Here is a 19,587-nt window from a genome sequence, read left to right on the forward strand (position 1 = left end):
TAGGATTATTTGCTCCAGCTCTTTGAAGAATGCCTGTGGAATTTTGATCAGAATGGCATTAAAAGTATAGATTGCTCTAGGCAGTATAGACATTTTAACAATGTTTATTCTTCCGATCCAAGAGCATGGAATTCCATCTATTTGTGTCTTCTTCAATTTCTTTCATGAGTGTTCTGTAGTTCCTCGAGTACAGATCCTTTACCTCTTTGGTTAGGTTTATTCCCAGGTATCTTATGGTTCTTGGTGCTATAGTAAATGGAATCGGTTCTGTAATTTCCCTTTCTGTATTTTCATTGTTAGTGCATAAGAAAGCCACTGATTTCTGCACATTGACTTTGTATCCTGCCACACTGCTGAATTGCTGTATGAGTTCTAGTAGTTTGGGGGTGGAGTCTTTTGGGTTTCCATATAAAGAATCATGTGATCTGTGAAGAGAGAGAGTTTGACTTCTTCATTACCAATTTGGATACCTTTTTTTTCTCTTTGTTGTCTGATTGCTGTTGATAGGACTTCCAATACTATGTTGAACAAGAGTGGTTAAAGTGGGCATCGTTGTCTTATTCCTGATCTCAACGGGAAGGCTGCAAGCTTTTTCCCATTGAGGATGATATTTACTGTGGGTCTTTCATAGATAGATTTGATGAGGTTCAGGAATGTTTCCTCTGTCCCTATACTTTGAAGTGTTTTAATCAGGAACGGATGCTGGATTTTGTCAAATGCTTTTTCTGCATCTATTGAGAGGACCATGTGGTTCTTCTCTCTTCTCATATTAATTTGTTCTATCACATTGATTGATTTGCGAATGTTGAACCATCCTTGTAGCCCAGGGATGAATCCCACCTGATCATGGTGGATAGTCTTTTTGATGTGCTGTTGGATCCTGTTGGCTAGGATCTTGTTGAGAATCTTAGCATCCATATTCATCAGTGATATTGGTCTAAAATTCTCCTTTTTGGTAGGGTCCTTGCCTGGTTTGGGGATCAGGGTAATGCTGGCTTCATAGAAAGAATCTGGAAGTTTTCCTTCTGCTTCAATTTTTTGAAACAGCTTCAGGAGAATAGGTGTTATTTCTTCTTTGAAGGTTTGGTAGAATTCCCCAGGGAATCCATCAGGTCCTGGGCTCTTGTTTTTTGGGAGGTTTTTGATCACTGCTTCAATCTCTCATTATTAGATACCGGTCTATTCAGGTTGTCGATTTCTTCCTGGTTCAATTTTGGTAGTTTATATTTTTCCAGGAATGCATCCATTTCATCTAGGTTGGTAAGCTTATTGGCATATAACTGTTTTTTTTTATTGCAAAATGTACAGCATTTATTCACATACAGACAAAAAGGCACAAATTCTACTAAATAGTTCAACAAAAAAATACAGCTGTCCTCAACTATTTTTATAAATTATTTCAAAAAGGGGGTAGAAATAAATACAGGATTGGCCTATGTAATATAAAATAGTCATCTCTACATATATTTTGTTTAATTTCTGATTTTTTTTAACTCTTCGTGCACCTTTTTTTTCCAATTTTAGCTGAATGGACACCAAGCTAGGCATATAGTGAAAAATCCTCTGTACAAGGTTACAAATGTAATGACAAGTTTGTCCCTTTTTAAAATAATTAAGATTTGTACACAGCACATAGAACCCTTCATTTTAGATTTTGTGTTTATAACCTAACAAATGACATTCCAGGCAACTTTACAAAAGTTTAACTAGCCTACATTTTGACATAATACATTGATCATAATCAAATATATTTCTTGGTCAGGATGCACAAGGAAAGATAAAGCTTCAAAGAAAGAAAGGTAAAGCAGAGCAAATGGCTCCTACTAAGAGAGTGCAAGTGGGTGGGGTGGGTGGGTGCTGTGTGTGGCCGCCTCATACAGAGTTCCCAGCAAGACGTGAACTAACTTACAAAGCTATCAATACACTGTCAGAGAAACCGTGCTCTATGTAAAAAAACAAAACAAAAAAAAAATAAAAACCCACACAAAAACAAAACACAAAAATAAAAAGCCCACACTTTTTATTCCTGCTTTGAAATGCAAATGGCATATAACTGTTGATAATAACTTCTGATGATTGTTTCTACTTCCTTGGTGTTAGTTGTGGTCTCTTCCTTTTCATTCATAATTTTATGAATTTGGGCTTTCTCTCTTTTCTTTTGGATTAGTGTGGCCAGTGGCTTATCGATCTTATTAATTCTTTCAAAAAACCAGCTTCTAGTTTCATTGATACGTTCTACTGTATCTCTGGTTTCTACCTCATTGATCTCAGCTCTAATCTTGATGATTTCCCTTCTTATGTGTGGAGTTGGTTTGATTTATTGTTGATTCTCCAGTTCTTTAAGGTGTAGAGACAGCTGGTGTGTTCTGGATTTTTCAGTTTTTTTGAGGGAGGCTTGGATGGCTATGTATTTTGACCGCCTTTGCTGTATCCCATATGTTTTGGACCGAAGTGTCTTCATTCTCATTGGTTTCCATGAATTGTTTCAGTTCTTCTTTGATCTCCTGGTTGATCCAAGCATTCTTAAGCAAGGTGGTCTTTAGCTTCCAGGTGTTTGAGTTCCTTCGGAACTTTTCCTTGTGATTGAGCTCCAGTTTCAAAGCATTGTGATCTGAGCATATGCAGGGAATCATCTCAGTCTTTTGGTATCGGCTGAGTCCTGATTTGTGACCCAGTATGTGGTCTATTCTGGAGAAGGTTCCGTGTGCACTTGAGAAGAATGAGTATTCTGCTGTTTTAGGGTGGAATGTTCTGTATATATCTATGAGGTCCATCTGGTCCAATGTGTCATTCAATGCTCTTGTTTCTTTATTGATTTTCTGCTTCGATGATCTGTCTAATTCTGAAAGAGGCGTGTTAAGATCTCCTACGATTAGTGTATTCATATCTTGATTAACAGTTTTCTTAAGTAATTGGCTGCTCCCATATTGGGAGCATAGATATTTACAATTGTTAGATCATCTTGGTGGGTAGTCCCTTTAAGTATTGTGTAGTGTCCTTCTGTATCTCTGACTACAGTCTTTAGTTTGAAGTCTAATTTATCTGATATGAGAATCGCTACCCCAGCCTTCTTTTGAGTCCCATTGGCATGAAAGATGCTTCTCCACCCCTTCACTTTCAGTCTGCGTGTATCTTTAGGTTCAAAATGGGTCTCTTGTAGACAGCATATGGATGGGTCCCGTCGTTTTTTCCAATGTGCAACCCTGTGCCGTTTTATGGGTGCATTTAGGCCATTCACATTGAGAGTGATTATTGATAGATACGTTTTTATTGACATCGAGTTACCTTTGAAGTCTCTCTTTCTGTAGACTGTCTCTATATTTCTGTTGAATGCTATTCTTGGGATTTTTCCTCTTTTATAGAACCCCCCTTAATATTTCCTGCAGTGTCGGCTTGGTGGTTGCATAGTCTTTTAAGCCTTGCCGGTCTTGGAAACTCTTTATCTCTCCATCCATTTTGAATGTCAGTCTTGCTGGATAAAGTATTCTTGGCTGCATGTTCTTCTCGTTTAGTGCCCTGAAGATATCTTGCCAGCCTCTTCTGGCTTGCCAGGTCTCTGTGGACACATCTGACGTTATTCTGATGGGCTTCCCTCTGTAAGTAAGGAGCCTCTTTGCCCTGGCGGCTTTCAAGAGATTATACCTACAATTATAATTTCTCAATTTGACTATCAGGTGTCGTGATGTTTTTTTGGTGTATAATCTTGGGTGGAGACCGTTCAGCCTCTAGTACATGAACGCTGGTTTCATTCGCGAGATTCAGAAAATTTTCATGAAGGACTTGTTTCACGATATCTTCTAGACTTCTTTCTTTCTCCTCCCCTTCAGGAATTCCAATAATTCTGACGTTGGAACGCTTCATGGCATCATTTATTTCCCTGATTCTGCTTTTGTGGGATCTAAGCTGTTTGTTCCAGGCTTCCTCCTGATCCTTTCTCTCTATCTGTTTGTCTTCCCGATCACTAATTCTATCTTCTGTCTCAGTTACCCTAGCTTTGAGAGAGTTTAGATTAGATTGGAACTCATTGAGAGCATTGTGGACCTCCTCCCTGGTAGCTTTAAGCAAAGCCCTAACATTGTGAACATCCTGTCTGGTCGCTTTCAGTTTGGCCCTAATCAATTCTGTTTGGTCATCCATGGCTTTCTCCAACCTAGCTATTGCCTAGATAATTGTTAGCCTGAATTCTCTTTCCGACATATTGTCTATGTTGATAGCCGTTAGCTCTGTTGCAGAAGGTCCATCCTCTGTATTTTTCTTCTGTTGGGCATTCCTCCTCCTAGTCATTTTGGTGGGAGAAGACAGAACAGATGTAGCTGGATGAATCAACTGTGGTGCAGTCAAGGTGCACCCTGGAACACTTCTGAGCAATCAGGATTCCCCACCCAAATGAGAGACAAAAGAAAAGAAAAAGAAAAAGAATAAAAGGAAAAGAAGAAAAAGAAGAAGAAAAAAAGATAAAAGAGAGAGAGAGAGACAGGAAAGAAAGGGAAGATGAAAGAGAAGGTTCAGCCCAGATGGGCCCCAAGGTAAGATTTATGAAGTAGACAAACAAAAAGAGATAGAAAGACTGATACAATTATATGGCAAGAGAAAGAAGAAAAGAAAAAAATATATATATATGCAAATAAAGAAAGAACCTCGTCAAAAAGAACCACAAGTATAAAATTTATATACTATCAGGACAAACACAAAAAACACAGAAACACTGGTGGAAGAAGATGGGAGAGTTCTTATAAATTCTCAGTGTGTGCGAGGAAGGTTGTTTTGATTCTTCCTGGATGTATCTTGATATCTTTGTTAAAGGACTCAACTTTCCTAAAATAAAGGGGATTAAAAATTGGTTTACCTATAGGGGTTGTATTGATTGGGGAAAGGGGATTACTTTGAAGTTAACTCTATATGAATATTAGAGGATAAAAATAAAAAGGAATATACTAGACTAAACTAAACTAAAATTTTAAAAAAAGGAATTCAAAAAATAAAAATGCAAAAGAAAAACATAGGTGTATGTATCAAAAAGTTCAGGTTAGAAAGGTATTATGGAATTTGATGTACTGTGCAGCTCGCTGTGGTGGTAAATAGGTTAAAAAAATTACCTATGTGTAAAAAAAAAAAAATATATATATATATATATATATATATATATATATATGAATGAACCGGAATAGTGGAAACGAGTGAATAATACAAGTTTTCCTATGAAGTAGTGGTGGTTCTTTTGTAGTCCTTTTTTTTTTTTCTTTCTTGGTTTGTTTTCTGGGGGAGGGGCCTGCCACGTGGGTTGTCCGTCAATGATGTTTCCTGAGTTGAGTCCCCCCGCCCCCCTCAAGGGGGTGGGCTCTGGGGAAACTGGTTTTTTTCAGGCTTTTGTTCTCTGGCGGTTGGTTTTTTTTTTGCTTGTTCACTTTTTTTCCTCTCACCTTGACCGCCTTTGATGGTTTTTGTAGTATTAAAAGAAATCAAACCACACCCTGATCTCTGTCTCAGAGAGAAGCCTCAGTCTGGGTGCAGAAGCTGAATAAATTCCCCCTTGGACGCTGGCAGCGCAGGTTCCAAGTTGCAGACCCTGCGGGTGCAGGATCTTTTGCTCGTCCCCAAAGCCAAGGCAGTGGCGGCTGTCTGGGAGCTCCTGACCGCCAGAGAGGTTCCAAGCAGCGATCGCACACTGAGATTTTGCCGCCGGCCCGGGCTGGGAGTGCCCGGCTTGCGCGCACCTCTTTTCAGAGGCGGCTGTGGTTCAGGCGCGCGTCTGGGACACTGAGAACGGGGCGCTGTTCCGTAAGCCGCAGGCTGGGCTTTTGGGTGCCTCTGTCCGGGGAAGAGTTTCGCGCACGCGTGGCTTAGACTTTGAAACAATGATGTGGGTCAAGAAGCGCCCCCGGGCCTTAGAAACCCAGGAGAGCTTGAGGGACGGGCGCGCGCATCTCAAGCTTTGTGGTAGGGCTAGCGCGCGTTCTGCAGACCTGCGCAGCTCCCATCCCCTCACGGGAGCTGGAACCCACGTGCTCTGGGGCACGCTGGCGGCTTAGGGACCAGGAGCCGGTTTCTCCGCCGCACTCTCTCTGCCTCCGCGCCGGGGAGGCCGTCTGGGACCGGGGACTTAAGCCCCTGTCCCTAGCCGCCCCGATTCCCACAATTTCCCCCCGCAATGCTTTGCTCTTTTGGAGTGCTTTCATCCAGTCTCCAAGTTACTGCTGGTCCCAGACGCAGGGCGCTCTCACTCGTATTGGGGTATTACTTTCCCACCGGTCGCCTCTGGTGGCTCCCTTCCCCTTTTGTTTATCTTCTGATATCAGTCCGCCGTTCCCATTCCGCTTTACCTGCTCACTGGCGTCTTCTGTCCCTGTAGAGATCCAGACGTGTATAATTCTGATCTCAGGCTGATTTCATGGGTGATCGGAGTTCTTTGGTAGGTAATCAGCTCACTTTGGGGTACCAGCTGAAAAGACGCCTCTTCCTAGTACCCCGCCATCTTGTCCAGGTGTTTATCTTCTGATATCAGCCCGACTTTCTCACTCCGCTTTACCTGCCCACTGCCGTCTTCTGTTCCGGTAGAGATCGGGACGTGTATAATTCTGATCTCAGGCTGATTTTGTGGGTGATCGGAGTTCTTTGAAAGGTAATCAGCTCACTTTAGGGTACAGGCTGAAAGGGTGCCTCCTCCTACTTCCCCGCCATCTTGTCTCTGTTAGTGGGATTTTGATAGAAATTGCATTATAACTGTTGATCATTTTAGAGGAACCAACATTTTTACTAAGTTGAATTTTCTAATCAACATTTATTTCCTAATATATGTGATATGCCTTTCCATTTATTAGGTCTTTTTTTTTAACCAGTCTTTTGTAATTTTGTAACATATACTGTACCTTTTTTGCTAAATGTATTACTATTTTATTTTCTTTAGTGTAATTGTAAGGTTTTTGTTTTTTTTTTTTTCCAGGTTTTATTTAGTTGAGACAGAGAGAGCAAAATTGGGAGAGGAGTAAGGGGAGAGGGAAAAGGGTATTGCCCAATGAGCAGGGAGCCAGATGTAGGGCTGGATCCCAGGACTTTGGAGCTGAAGGAGATGCTTAACTGAGTGAGCCAGCTGGGCACCCCGATGTTGTTGTAAATTGTTCTTAATTTTAATTTTCACATGTTCAATGTTAGTATATGCAAATGTGATAGATTTGTGTGTTGACCTATATCCTACAAGTCTACTGAATTTATGTAATAATTCTGGAATTTTTATGTGTATTCCCTGGGATTTTCTATGTAGACAATCATACCATTTGAAATTAAGGACAGTTTTATTTCTTCTTTTGCTTTATTTATTTACTTACTTACTTATTTGAAGATTTTATTTATTTATTTGGCAGCGAGAGAGAGAGATAGCGAGAGCAGGAACACAAGCAAGGGGAGTGGGAGAGGGAAAGCAGGCTTCCTGCTGAGCAGATGTGGATGCGGGGCTCAATCCCAGGACTCTGGGAACATGACCTGAGCTGAAGGCAGACGCTTAATGACTGAGCCACCCCGGTGCTCCCTTTGTTTTTTTTTTTTTTTAAGATTTTATTTATTCATTTGAAAGAGAAAGCATGAGCAGGGGATAGGGGCAGAAGGAGAGAGAGAAGTAGACTCCTGCTGAGCAGGGAGGCTGATACAGCACTCAATACCAGGACCCTGAGATCATGACCTGAACTGAAGGAAGGCAGATGCTTAACTGTTAGAGCCACCCAGGTGCCCCTAGCTATAGGTTTTTTGTAGATATTTTTTATCAAGTTGAGTAAGTTCCCCTATATTATAATGAGTTTTTCTCTTGAGTGCGTATTAGATTTTGTGAAATACTTTTTCTGTATCAGTTGATAAGATCATATGATTTTCCTTGTTTAGTCTGCTGACCAGTAGTGGATTGCATTGATTTTTTTTAATGTTGAACCGAGTTTGCATTCCTGAAATTAATTCCACTTGATCATGGTTTGTAATTCTTTGTATACATTGCTAGTTTTGATATGCTGTTATTTTGTTGATGATTTTTATATTTAAGTTCATGAGAAATATTGTTAGTTTTTTTAAAATGTACTGTCTTTATGTGTTTTTCTATTGAGGCAAAACTGACCTTATAACTTGGGGGAGTATTCTTTCCTCTCCTATTTTCTGGAATAAAAATTAGTGTTTGTCTAAAATTAGTGTTCATCCTTTTAAAAGTGTTGTGTAGGGGTGCCTGGTTGGCTCAGTGGGTTAAAGCCTCTGCCTTCAGCTCGGGTCATGATCCCAGGGTCCTGGGATTGAGCCCCACATTGGGATCTCTGCTTGGTGGGGAGCATGCTTCCCTTCCTCTCTCTCTGCCTGCCTCTCTGCCTACTTGTGATCTCTGTCAAATAAATAAATAAAATCTTTAAAATAAAGTGTTGTTCAGAATTTGTTAGAGAAATCTTCTGGGGATAGAAATATTGTGAGGGAGATTTTAAAGTACAAGTTCAGTTTGTATAATAATTATAAACCTGTTCAGATAGTCTGTTTCATCTTGGTTGAGTTTTGGTATTTTGTATTTACTGTAGAATTGGTCTTTCCAGTTTACTTTATAGAATGAATATGGTCTATCATACTGAATGTTCTGTATATATTTTTTGTTTTTTGTTTGTTTTTAATGTTGTTGAGTAGACTGTTCTGTATATGCTATTATTTCATGTTGGTTGTATCTAGTTCTGTCAGTTCCTCAGAGTGAGTTAGAAGTCCCCAGGTATAGTTGTAGATTCTTCTCTTTTTCCTTTCATTCTTATCATTTTATTGTCCTGGGTATCTTGAGTTTGTTTGGTGTATGTATTTAGGGATGTATATCTTCATTGTGGAATGCTTTTATCATTATAGAATGTCTATTTCTTTAGTGGTTTTCTTTGCTCTGAAGTCTACTATATCTCATATTAATATAACAACTCCTGCTTTCCTAATTAATATTTGAATACTTTTTCCATACTTTCACTTTGAATTTACCTAAGGCCTTATATTTAAGTGAGTTTCTTATAGATAACATAAAACTCAATTGTATTTTAATTTTTAATTTTTTCATTTTATTTTTATTTTATTTCATTTCTTTACAGTGTTCCAGAATTCATTTTTTATGAACCACACCCAGTGCTCCATGCAATACGTGCCCTCCAAAATACCCACCACCAGACTCACCCAACCCCCTCATTCCCCTCCCCTCCAAAACCCTCAGTTTGTTTCTCAGAGTCCAGTCTCTCATGGTTTGTCTCCCCCTCCAATTTCCCCCAACTCACCTCCATCTCCCAATGTCCTCTGTGTTATTCCTTATGCTCCACAAGTAAGTGAAACCATATGATAACTGACTCTCTCTGCTTGACCTATTTCATTCAGCATAATCTCTTCCGGTCCCTTCAATGTTGATACCAAAGTTGAGTAGTCATCCTTTCTGATGGAGGCATAATACTCCATTGTATTATGGGAATAAAGAAGATATGGACCATATCTTCTTTATTCATTCGTCCGTTGAAGGGCATCTTGTTTCTTTCCACAGTTTGGTGACTGTGGCTATTGCTGCTATGAACATTGGGTTACAGATGGCCCTTCTTTTCACTACATCAGTATCTTTGGGGTAAATACCCAGTAGTGCAATTACAGGGTCATAAGGAAGCTCTATTTTTAATTAAGGAATTAAAGGAATCTCCACAGTTTTCCAAAATCGCTGCACCAACTTCCATTCCCACCAACAGTATAAGAGGGTTCCCCTTTCTCCACATCCTCTCCAACACACGTTTACTGTCTTGTTAATATACTGTGCCAGTATTTATCATTTGGTATATTTAGACATTTTATAATTAAGGTAATTATTGGTATGTTAGGGTAGGATATAGGCCTGTCATTTTACTGTTTTTCTGTTGTCTCTGTTTCTCTTTCCATTGTTTCCCTTATTTTGGCTTTCTTATCAGTAACTTTTTTTATGATTCCATATTGACTTATTTATAGTGTTTTGGAGTATATTGATTGGTTCAGTTTTTTTAAATAGTTGTTTCCTTAGGTATTACATTGTACATATGTAAATTATAATACACTATTGGCTTTGATGTTTACCACCATGAATGAAATGTAGAAACCTAATTGTTTCCCTTTATTCTCTCAACTTCTATGTGTAATTGCCTTAATCATATTGTTTCCTATATTAAATGGTATTTTAATTTTTTTATTTCTTTTCAGCATAACAGTATTCATTGTTTTTGCACCACACCCAGTGCTCCATGTAATATGTGCCCTCCCTAATTTTTTGTTTTACTTTCAAATGTGATTCAAGAGAGTGAGAAGAATAGTTTATTTACCTCCAGTTTTACTCATTGCAGTGTTTGTTTTTGTTTGATTTTTTTTTAAACCTTCTTATCTTATTTTTCTTTAGGGAGCTTCCTTTCCCATTCTTCAATGGGAGATTTACTGTTGATATGTTCTTTCAGTTTTTCCTTCATCTAAGAATGCCTTTATTTATTCTTCATTCCTGAGGGATATTTTCACTGGATATAGAATTTTCAATTGATAGCTCTTTCAGTCCCCGAAAGACATGTCACTTCCTCCCAGCCAGCAGTATTTCAGAGGAGAAATCTGCTGCCATTAGAATTTATGTTACTCTATGGATAATATATTTTTCCCTGTGGCTGCTTTCAATAATTTTTTCTTTCTTTCCTTCTCCCCCCCCCCCCCAGTTGTTTAATTATGATGTGTCTTAGCCTGGATTTGGGGAGGATACATTTCCCAATTTCTTGAATCCGTAGTTTATGTCTTTCACTAAGTTTGGCTAGTTTTCAGCCTTTCTTTCTTCAAATACTTCTTCTGCACTCTCTTTCCTCTCTTTCGGGGACTCCAGTGACACATGTTACCTCTTTTATAATTGGCCCACAGGTCCCTGAGACTCTGTTCTTGTTCTCAATGACACTTTCCCAGCAAAACTGATACACCACATTTTATCATCTCCTTGGCTCCTCCTGGTTGTATAAGCTCATCCCTTCTTTGGGGCCCACTGAGCCAGGAAGGAAGGAAATGTTTAGTATACAATATGTGTTTGTGATTGAAGGGAGGACAACTCTTGCCATCTTGTTGCTGTATGGTGAGGTGGATTCTTAGGTCCCTCCTTGGCAAGAGGAAGGGAGATCCATGTGCCAAGTAAACCTGCCCTCCAGCACTTCATTTTGTTACATTAATGTTGGTATAGTGGGAGCTCAGCTTTCTATAGGGATCTGCTGATACTGGTGAAGGGGGAGAACAGAATGTTGACTAGTCCCTATTTCACACTCTGCCTTTGATGCTGAATGGAAGTGGAGGCTGTGCTTCCATTGGGCCCCCCCTGACCCTGGGGTTAGGGAGGACCACTGTTTTCAGTTCTGACTTGCACTGCTTCATTCAGTCTCATTGCTGCTAAGTGGATATGGAGGTTCATCTTCCTACTGGGCCACACTGAGCGTAGGGGTGGGGGAAAAGGTCAAGTGATAAGCAACTCCAGTTCCTGCTACATCTTGGCTTTACCTTTCCTGGGCATGCAACCTTGGGAAATTACTTAATCTCTCTTTGTATCATTTTTCTGAATGACAAAGGGATAAATGAAATGACAATAATAGATTTTATCAATGATAAACTTGGGATGATTTGGGACGCCTGGGTGGCTCAGTGGGTTGAACGTCTGCCTTCAGCTCAGGTCATGCTTTGGCATCAAGTCCCATATTGGGCTCCTTGCTCCACAGGGAGCCTGCTTCTCCCTCTGCCTGGAGCTTTCCCTGCTTGTTTTCCCTCTCTACTCTCTCTGACAAATAAGTAAATAAAATCTTTAAAAATAATTTAAAAAATTTGGGGTGATGGTACTGGTATTACAGGGTTGTTGTGAAGATTAAGAGTTATTCTGTGTAAAACACTTGGAACAGTATTAGCATATAGTATACACTGTATAAGGTACCTCGTTAGCATAGTTGATAGTGCATCAGTCTCATGGTACACACTATATAAATGCTTATTACTACTTTCTGATTCTGTGGCCATATGGCAGTCTTAATCTGAATCTCGGTTTTGTCATTTGTAAAATAGAGAAAATTATACCTACCCCACAGTGTAGTTGTATTAGACGCTACACATGCACATACACACACACATTATGCCTTGCATGAAATTAGTGTCCTGTTTGTATATTAGTTACATTTAGTGGGAATTAGATTGGAAATGTTTTTATTTTATAGATTTTTGAAAATATCATCTAAATAAGTCTTGATTTATTTCTTTCCCTCAATTGCATAGAACGGAAAGATGCTGAAGGATGGGAGACTGTTCAAAGAGGAAGGCCTGTTCGTTCACGATCAACAGCAGTGATGACAAAAGTTTCAGTAGCAACAGAAACATTAAGGTCAAAGGATGACAGTGATAAAGAAAATATACATCTTTTACCTGATGAAAGCATACAGAAAGGTGAATTTGCTGGAGATGGACTTTCTAATACTATAGAATTTCAGTCCAAAGACTCCTTACACTTTTGTGACCATCCTCTTGCTGAAAGAACCCAGGTAGTACATTCTGCAAATCCTTTTACTGCCTTTTTATAAAGGATATGTCTATGCTGGAATGTCTTATTTTCCTTCTTAACTTTTTATTGTGAAATATTTCAGATCTCCAGGAAAGCTGCATGAATGAACAATGAACCCTTCTATACCCCCTTTACCTAGATTCACAGATTAAAATTTACCTCATTTTTTTCTTTTCTCTCTGTATCGATGCATCACAAACACATATTGTATGTTGAACAGTTGAGAATAAAATGCAAACATCATAATTATTCACTTTAAATATAGCATGTATCTCCAAGGAATAAAGAAACTCTTAACCATTTTAATTGTAAAATTCAGGGAATTTGGCATCTGTATAGTGTTTTCATTTAATTTATAATTCATATTTGAGTCCCAGTAATTTCCTTATAGAATTTTTTCCCTTAGCCATGATCCAATGTCTAAATCACTCATTGTATTTAGCTTTGTTGTTGTTGTTTTTTAAACATCTTTCACCTGGGGCAGTTTTTATTTTTGTCTTACACTGTTAATATTTTTGAAGAATACATTGCATTTCTTTTTTTGTAGAATGTCTTTCAGTTAGTTCATTATCCAAGTTAGCTTATGTATTTTTTTAAAAGACTTTATTTATTTATTTGACAGAGAGAAATCACAAGTAGATGGAGAGGCAGACAGAGAGAGAGAGAGGGAAGCAGGCTCCCTGCTGAGCAGAGAGCCCGATGCGGGACTCGATCCCAGGACCCTGAGATCATGACCTGAGCCGAAGGCAGCGGCTTAACCCACTGAGCCACCCAGGCGCCCTAGCTTATGTATTTTTGACAGAAATAAAGCGATTGCTATGAGAGGGCATCTAGAGGCATATGATATTAATTTGCCCAAGATTGTTGGTTTTTGTTTTAAGTGGCATCCTTCTGCTTCATTTGAAGTATTATTAAAAATAATGATGAACGTAAGGATCTTTTTGGACTTGCTCTCCTTTTATGTCCTGTAATCCAGTGTAGAATAATTTGCTGATATTTAATACAGTTCTTTAGAGCTGTTGTTTTCGGTATTTCTGCTATTAGTCCATTTGAAATTTATTTTACTTATTTGATGAAGGAATGAATTTTTCAGGGATTTGTTTATATAAAGATTCATGTTCATTTAGTATAATTTTATGTAAAATGAAATACAGGAGATATTGTATTTTAATATGTACTTTATTTATTTAAATTTATTTTAAATTGTACTTTATGGATGACACAGGGGCTAAGTAGAAGAGTTGTAAAATAGTCATAATATTTCTCAGTTTAGAATAGTGTCCGATTTTTAATGTTTTCTTTCTTTACCTCTAGTATATTTGTTGTTACTGGAAACTCTACTCAACTTCCATGGTTTTCTTCTTAATGATGATAATGGCTCTTACTTGTACATTGTTCCTGATGTTCTGTAACTCCTTAATGTATATATGCCCATGTGAGATTGGAAGCTCCTTGTGAGAAGTATCTTATGTTGCCTTTTAATTTCCCACATTATGGAGCAGAGTCCTAAACACATAGAAAATAATCAGTACTTTTTTGGGGGTATACCTTTAAGAAGCTTTTAATGTTAAACTTGATGAAGTCTCTCTTTTTCAAATTTGGTTTTGTCTTTTTTTTTTTTTAAAGATTTATTTATTTATTAGAGTGAGGCTTGCGAGGTGGGGGAGGGGCAGAAAGAGAAGGAGAGAGAATCTCAGGCAGACTCCCTGCTGAGCACAGAGCCCTACATAGGGCTTGATTTCATGATGCTGAGATCATGACTAAAGCAAGATCAAGAGTCACTTAACCCTCTGAGCCATCCAGGCGCCCCAAGAAATCTTTTTTAATCACTTAACATATAGTTCAGCTTTGTTCATCCTCATTTTTATGACCTCTGCTTGGGACTGCATCTTGGTAATAGCATTTTTAATCTCATCCTGAGTAGATTTTAGTTCTTTTATCTCTACAGTAAGAGATTCTCTAGTGTCTTCTATGCTTTTTTCAAGCCCCGCTAGTATCTTTATAGTCGTTTTAAATTCAGTTCAGACATCTTACTTATATCCTTATTGACTAAATCCCTGGCAGTGAGTACTGCCTCCTTTTCTTTCTTTTCATGTGAATTTTTCCATCTTGTCGTTTTGTCCAGTGAAGAAAGGAGAATGAGGAAAACCAGTAAGAACAAAGACAACAGAAAAAGAAATCACTTAACATTAACACCTAGCATTTTTGCTAACATTTATTTTAGTCATAAAATTTAACAATACAATAATTCATTGGTTTTGTGTAATGAATAAGCTTACATGATTTGGGATTTTAGGAATAATCCTTACATATAGCTTTTGAGTAATTAAAGTATTGCTAAAATATTTCAATACTTCCCTCTCTCTCTCTCTGCCTGCCTCTCCGTCTACTTGTGATTTCTCTCTGTCAAATAAATAAATAAAATCTTTAAAAAAAAAAAAAAAGAAAAAAAAGAAAAAGTTCATTGCTATTGGTATCCAAGCTAATTGATAGAATTTTTCCACTGTTGTTCTAAATATGGAATTAGCATATTTATGTATTTTTCAATATTACTTTATGGTTTAGCTTTGATTTTGTTGTATAAATGATACTGATTTTTTAATATGCAGGGTTGACTATATTGTAAACATCAGTAATGCTAATGTAAATATTGCCAAGAAGATTATAAACTATGGTGACTAATGTATAGATAATGTCGATAGTAATGTAAACAATGTGATACAACTTAAATAATACTTATATTAAAATCAACACTTAGAGACACTCTAAGTTTTGACCAATAGAATTTTTAAAGTAGTTTATAAGACTTGACAAAGTTTAATATTTATATAAATAATTAATCAAACCGGAGTTTTATAGCCACTGCAGTATTTATCTAATGTTTATTTAAATAGTGATATTAGTGGATTTTAAATTCACAATTTTAGATTATAGTTCTACCTGGAGCTTATTACTCTGAATATAATTGGAAAACACAGCAGCATTCTTCTATACTCTGTTATAATATGAAAATAAAAACTTGTTTCTTTTTACTAAATTGGAAAGTTAAAAAAATGGATATGTATTTGGCCTAAGACAGTATTTTATTTGATTTAAATGGTTTAATGTGTTAAGTATTCCTAAAGGGTAATGAGGAGGATATGGAAATCTAGATAGGAATTACATAAGTAGTGAGACTTCATGCTATGATATACTATACTTTTTATGGTATATTTCTCTTTAAATCTGAGAATTGGTATTGTGTACCATTGTAGTTTTACATGAAAGATACTTTAAGGTTTGCTAATGTTATTTAAAGAGAGCAAGTGTCATGTTTTGAATAAAATGCCCTCAAAGTGTGTATTTTGGTGAAAAGTGCCTTCATTTGATATTCGGCAGACAAACTTTGGAAAAACCACATAAATATCTTTAGTTATTTGAATATAAGACAAAATATCATACTTTCAACTGGAATTTCCTTTGTGAGCTATATAAAATACTCATCAAGAATCATTACTAAAAATGTAATTATAATATAGCTTAATTTCATAAAGCATTTCAGACAGTACCCTATATACATAGTAGGTGTGCAAATAAAATTTGTGGCTGCTTAATTTTTTTTTCTTTTTTTAAACTTGAAACTTACAAAAAAGACGAATGGGTCATCTGTTGGCTAGTCCACTGCTGCTTTAGTTGATAGGTTTAGTATAATCAGTTTTTCTAGAATGGAGTAGTTTGTGAGAATTTTTTTATTATCTCTGAGTCATTCTGCAAATGTGTTTTGTTAGTTCACAGTGAGTACGTTGGATGATGTCAAGAACTCTGGCGGTAGTACTTTACAAGACAGTTCTGTGCGAACTTCTGAAATACCTGCTGTTCATATTGATACAGAGTGTGTTTCAATTACTCAGCAAGCTGACACACCTCCTTTGCAAGCAAATGACCTATTTTCAGCAGAAAAAGCAGGGATAGAAACTGAAATGGATCCTTCAGAGATTTCAAATGTGAGTGCTGCTAACTTGGTAAGAACAACTTATCAGAATTATGAGTAAATATATTAAAAGGGAATAAACCCTAGTAATAATAATAAATTGTGTTGTGTGTTATTTTACAGTTTATAAAGCATTTTATATATGTTATTTCAGCTTAACATTTTATTCTTATAGCAAGCTTTTAATATAGTTAAGATTCTTCTTGTTCTGTAGAGGAGGAAAATGAGACTGTCCAAGTTAAATAACTATTGCTAAAATCATTCAGTTTGTGATCTGATCAAGTGTTCCTTAGTCTGGCATTAAGAAATGAAACCAGTAACAATAAAGTCTTCCATGCAACATCTAGCACTCTGATGGATGGGAAATGCTGCCTACTGCACTTTTAAAAATTCTCTAGCTTCTATCATTTGCTTGGAGTTGGTCTTTAAGATGAAATTTACTTACCATTTCTGTTGTGGAAATTTTAAAATGTGTTGATTTGGAATTAGAAGTTTATGTATTTGGATGACTACTTATTTATCTTCATGTCTTTCTGTTTCCAACTTTAGAATTAAGATACTTGACCTGAGGATAATCCAGAATGGGTCATTCTAATTTAAAACTGACTTTCAAAAGAAGTAGGCACATATAAACAGTTGTTGAGAAAACTTACTCAAATTTTATTTTTTAGATAGCAACTATATACTATCGTTTTCTTCAAAACTTAAGGCCTCATCATGCTGAAAGATGCTATCAACATATGGTATTAGACCAAATTATACATTTTTTTGACATAATAACATTAGATGTAGATGAAACTTGATGAGGGTTAAGAGAAAAATAAGGGTTATAGTAATAAGAAAAACAGTTAAAATTTTAAAATAAGGAATAAAGAGCAAATTGTATTTTAACTTGGCTTTTTCAGTGTGACTGTTTTTAAAGGTTGAATATAATTGTGACCATATAAATACTAGACAATATATGGGCTAGAAATTGATCGCTTTTATATTTTTTATATTCATAGCTAGATACCATATTGTTACTTATTTTGTGAGAATTATATTTCAAAAGGAAAAGATCCCATACTTAAATAAGCATTAAAAAAGTATTTAAAAATTCTTCTTTCATCCATTTATTTTGATCACATATGTAAATAAGCTTGTGGTAGAATATTAAAAACTCTTGGCTATTTTAAGAATCAGATTTATATATTTTATGTAGTCTGCTTTATATATGACTCTTCATCTATTTTTAGAGTTGTTAGAGGAATTTTAATTAAACTAAGATTTAAAAAAAATTTTGTTCTTTGATTTGTCTTGGCAGAGATAAGTCTTTGGCTTGCTCTAGATGTACTTCTTTGTTTAGGTTCTCAGTGGGGGATTATAGAGAATTGCTGCAGTGATGAGAAAACTGTTTTCTTTCTTAATAAGTATCATCATATAGCTGGTTAAAGGTAAAACTCTGCAGTTGTCTCATTTAACAGAAATTTTGGTAAAATATGACTTAGAACCTTTCTACTTTAAGGTCAACTGTTGCCACTATTGTAAAAATGTGGTAATATAAAACCTAGCTAACAATGGATCTGTGTTTTTAGATTTACTAAAATTTGGAATTTTAATGAAAATTTGGAAATTTAAAAAGTGATATATGTAGATATTTATTTGAATTTCACAGTGTGAAAATACTAAAAGTTGTATATGAATAATTGAATCATTATTTCATCCATAAGCTGTACTTCTACATTAAAGTCTTTTCAGATCTTCAGAGACTAAATAGAAATGTACATGTGGGGAAAATAAAATTGGGAGAGCAAATAGGCTCATGTGAGAACTTTCTGCAAAGTTATATATATTCAACTTTAATATTTGGATCTTTAAATTGTTCTTAAGTTGTAAAGTCTTTGTTGCACATTAACAACAGTCAGTTTGTATAATAATCTAGGGTTTATAGAGAAGAAGCTTATAGTGCAAAGAATTAGTCTCTCATCTAAACTCCCTTCCCCCCCCCATTTTATTCCCCAGAAGCAATCTTTTGTGTTTTGGTGGGACAGATTATCAAGAGAGTAGATAGAAGTTGGGGAGGGAGGAGAAAGCATTAATAAAGATACCAGTGCCCTTCTGCATTCTAAACCAATTCAGTTATAAGTTGGGGCTTAAGCATTTGCATATTTTAATACCTCTATTGAAGTATAATTGATTTTCAGTAAACTTCGGGTATCTAAAATATACAAATTATTAAAATTTTGATGTGTTAATACCTATAAAAACATCACTACAACCAAGAAAATGAACATACTGATTTCCTCCGAAAGTTTTCAGATTTCCCTTGGTAATCCCTCCTTTCTGTCCTTCCCAGTATTTCCTTCCCAGGTCATGACTGTTCTGCTGTCATTATATAGTGATTGGTATTTTCAAAACTTTATGTAAATAGAGTAATATAATCTTTTGTTTGGCTTCTTTTACTCAGCATAATTATTTTAAGGTTCATCTATGTGGTTTTGTGCACTAATAGTTCATTCTTTTTACTGTCTTTAGAAGTATTCTGCTGTATGCGTATAACACAGTATATTCATCCACACAGAATGTTCATCCATCCATTCACTTGTGGACAGATGTTTGAGTCCAGTTTCTCTGTTATGAAAAATGGCACCATGAACGTTTGTCTTTGTTTTGAACATATGCTTTCATTTCTCCTACAAAGATACCTAGAGGTCAGTTTTGTTGAGAGTATTGTTCAGGTCTCTTAGATCCATGCCAGTTTTCAATACATGTTCTATCAGTTGAGAAAGAGATATTAAAATCTCTGAATATAACTGTGAAACTGTTTCTTTTTTAAAATACAACTTTATTGAGGTAAAATGTACATAGCATACAGTTTACCCAGTTAAATTTTACAGTTCGATATTTTTCAGCATATTCACAGAGTTGTGCAACAATCACCATGATCAGTTTTAGGGCACTTTCATCACTACAGAAAGAAACCCAGTACCCATTAGCAGTCACTCCCTTTCACTCCATCCTTCCAACCCTAGATAACCACAGACGGCTTTCTATCTGTATAGATTTGTCTGTTCTGAACATTTCATGGAAGTGG

General features: G+C 36.5%; 1 protein-coding gene across 2 annotated transcripts in view; it reads left to right on the forward strand.

Moving 5' to 3' along the window:
- The window catches only part of SCAPER (S-phase cyclin A associated protein in the ER), a 569,517-nt gene that overhangs the window by 131,209 nt on the left and 418,721 nt on the right, over window positions 1-19,587 (forward strand). The window contains exons 9-10 of one of the 2 annotated variants that reach the window (XM_044231262.1): window positions 12,262-12,524; window positions 16,312-16,545. In XM_044231262.1, the coding sequence (XP_044087197.1) occupies window positions 12,262-12,524; window positions 16,312-16,545 (497 nt within the window). The remainder of the gene's footprint in view (window positions 1-12,261; window positions 12,525-16,311; window positions 16,546-19,587) is intronic. The other variant, XM_044231263.1, reaches the window with a different exon arrangement.

The sequence above is a fragment of the Neovison vison genome, chromosome 13 (assembly GCF_020171115.1).
Source record: "Neovison vison isolate M4711 chromosome 13, ASM_NN_V1, whole genome shotgun sequence".
Taxonomy (NCBI): Eukaryota; Metazoa; Chordata; class Mammalia; order Carnivora; family Mustelidae; genus Neogale; species Neogale vison.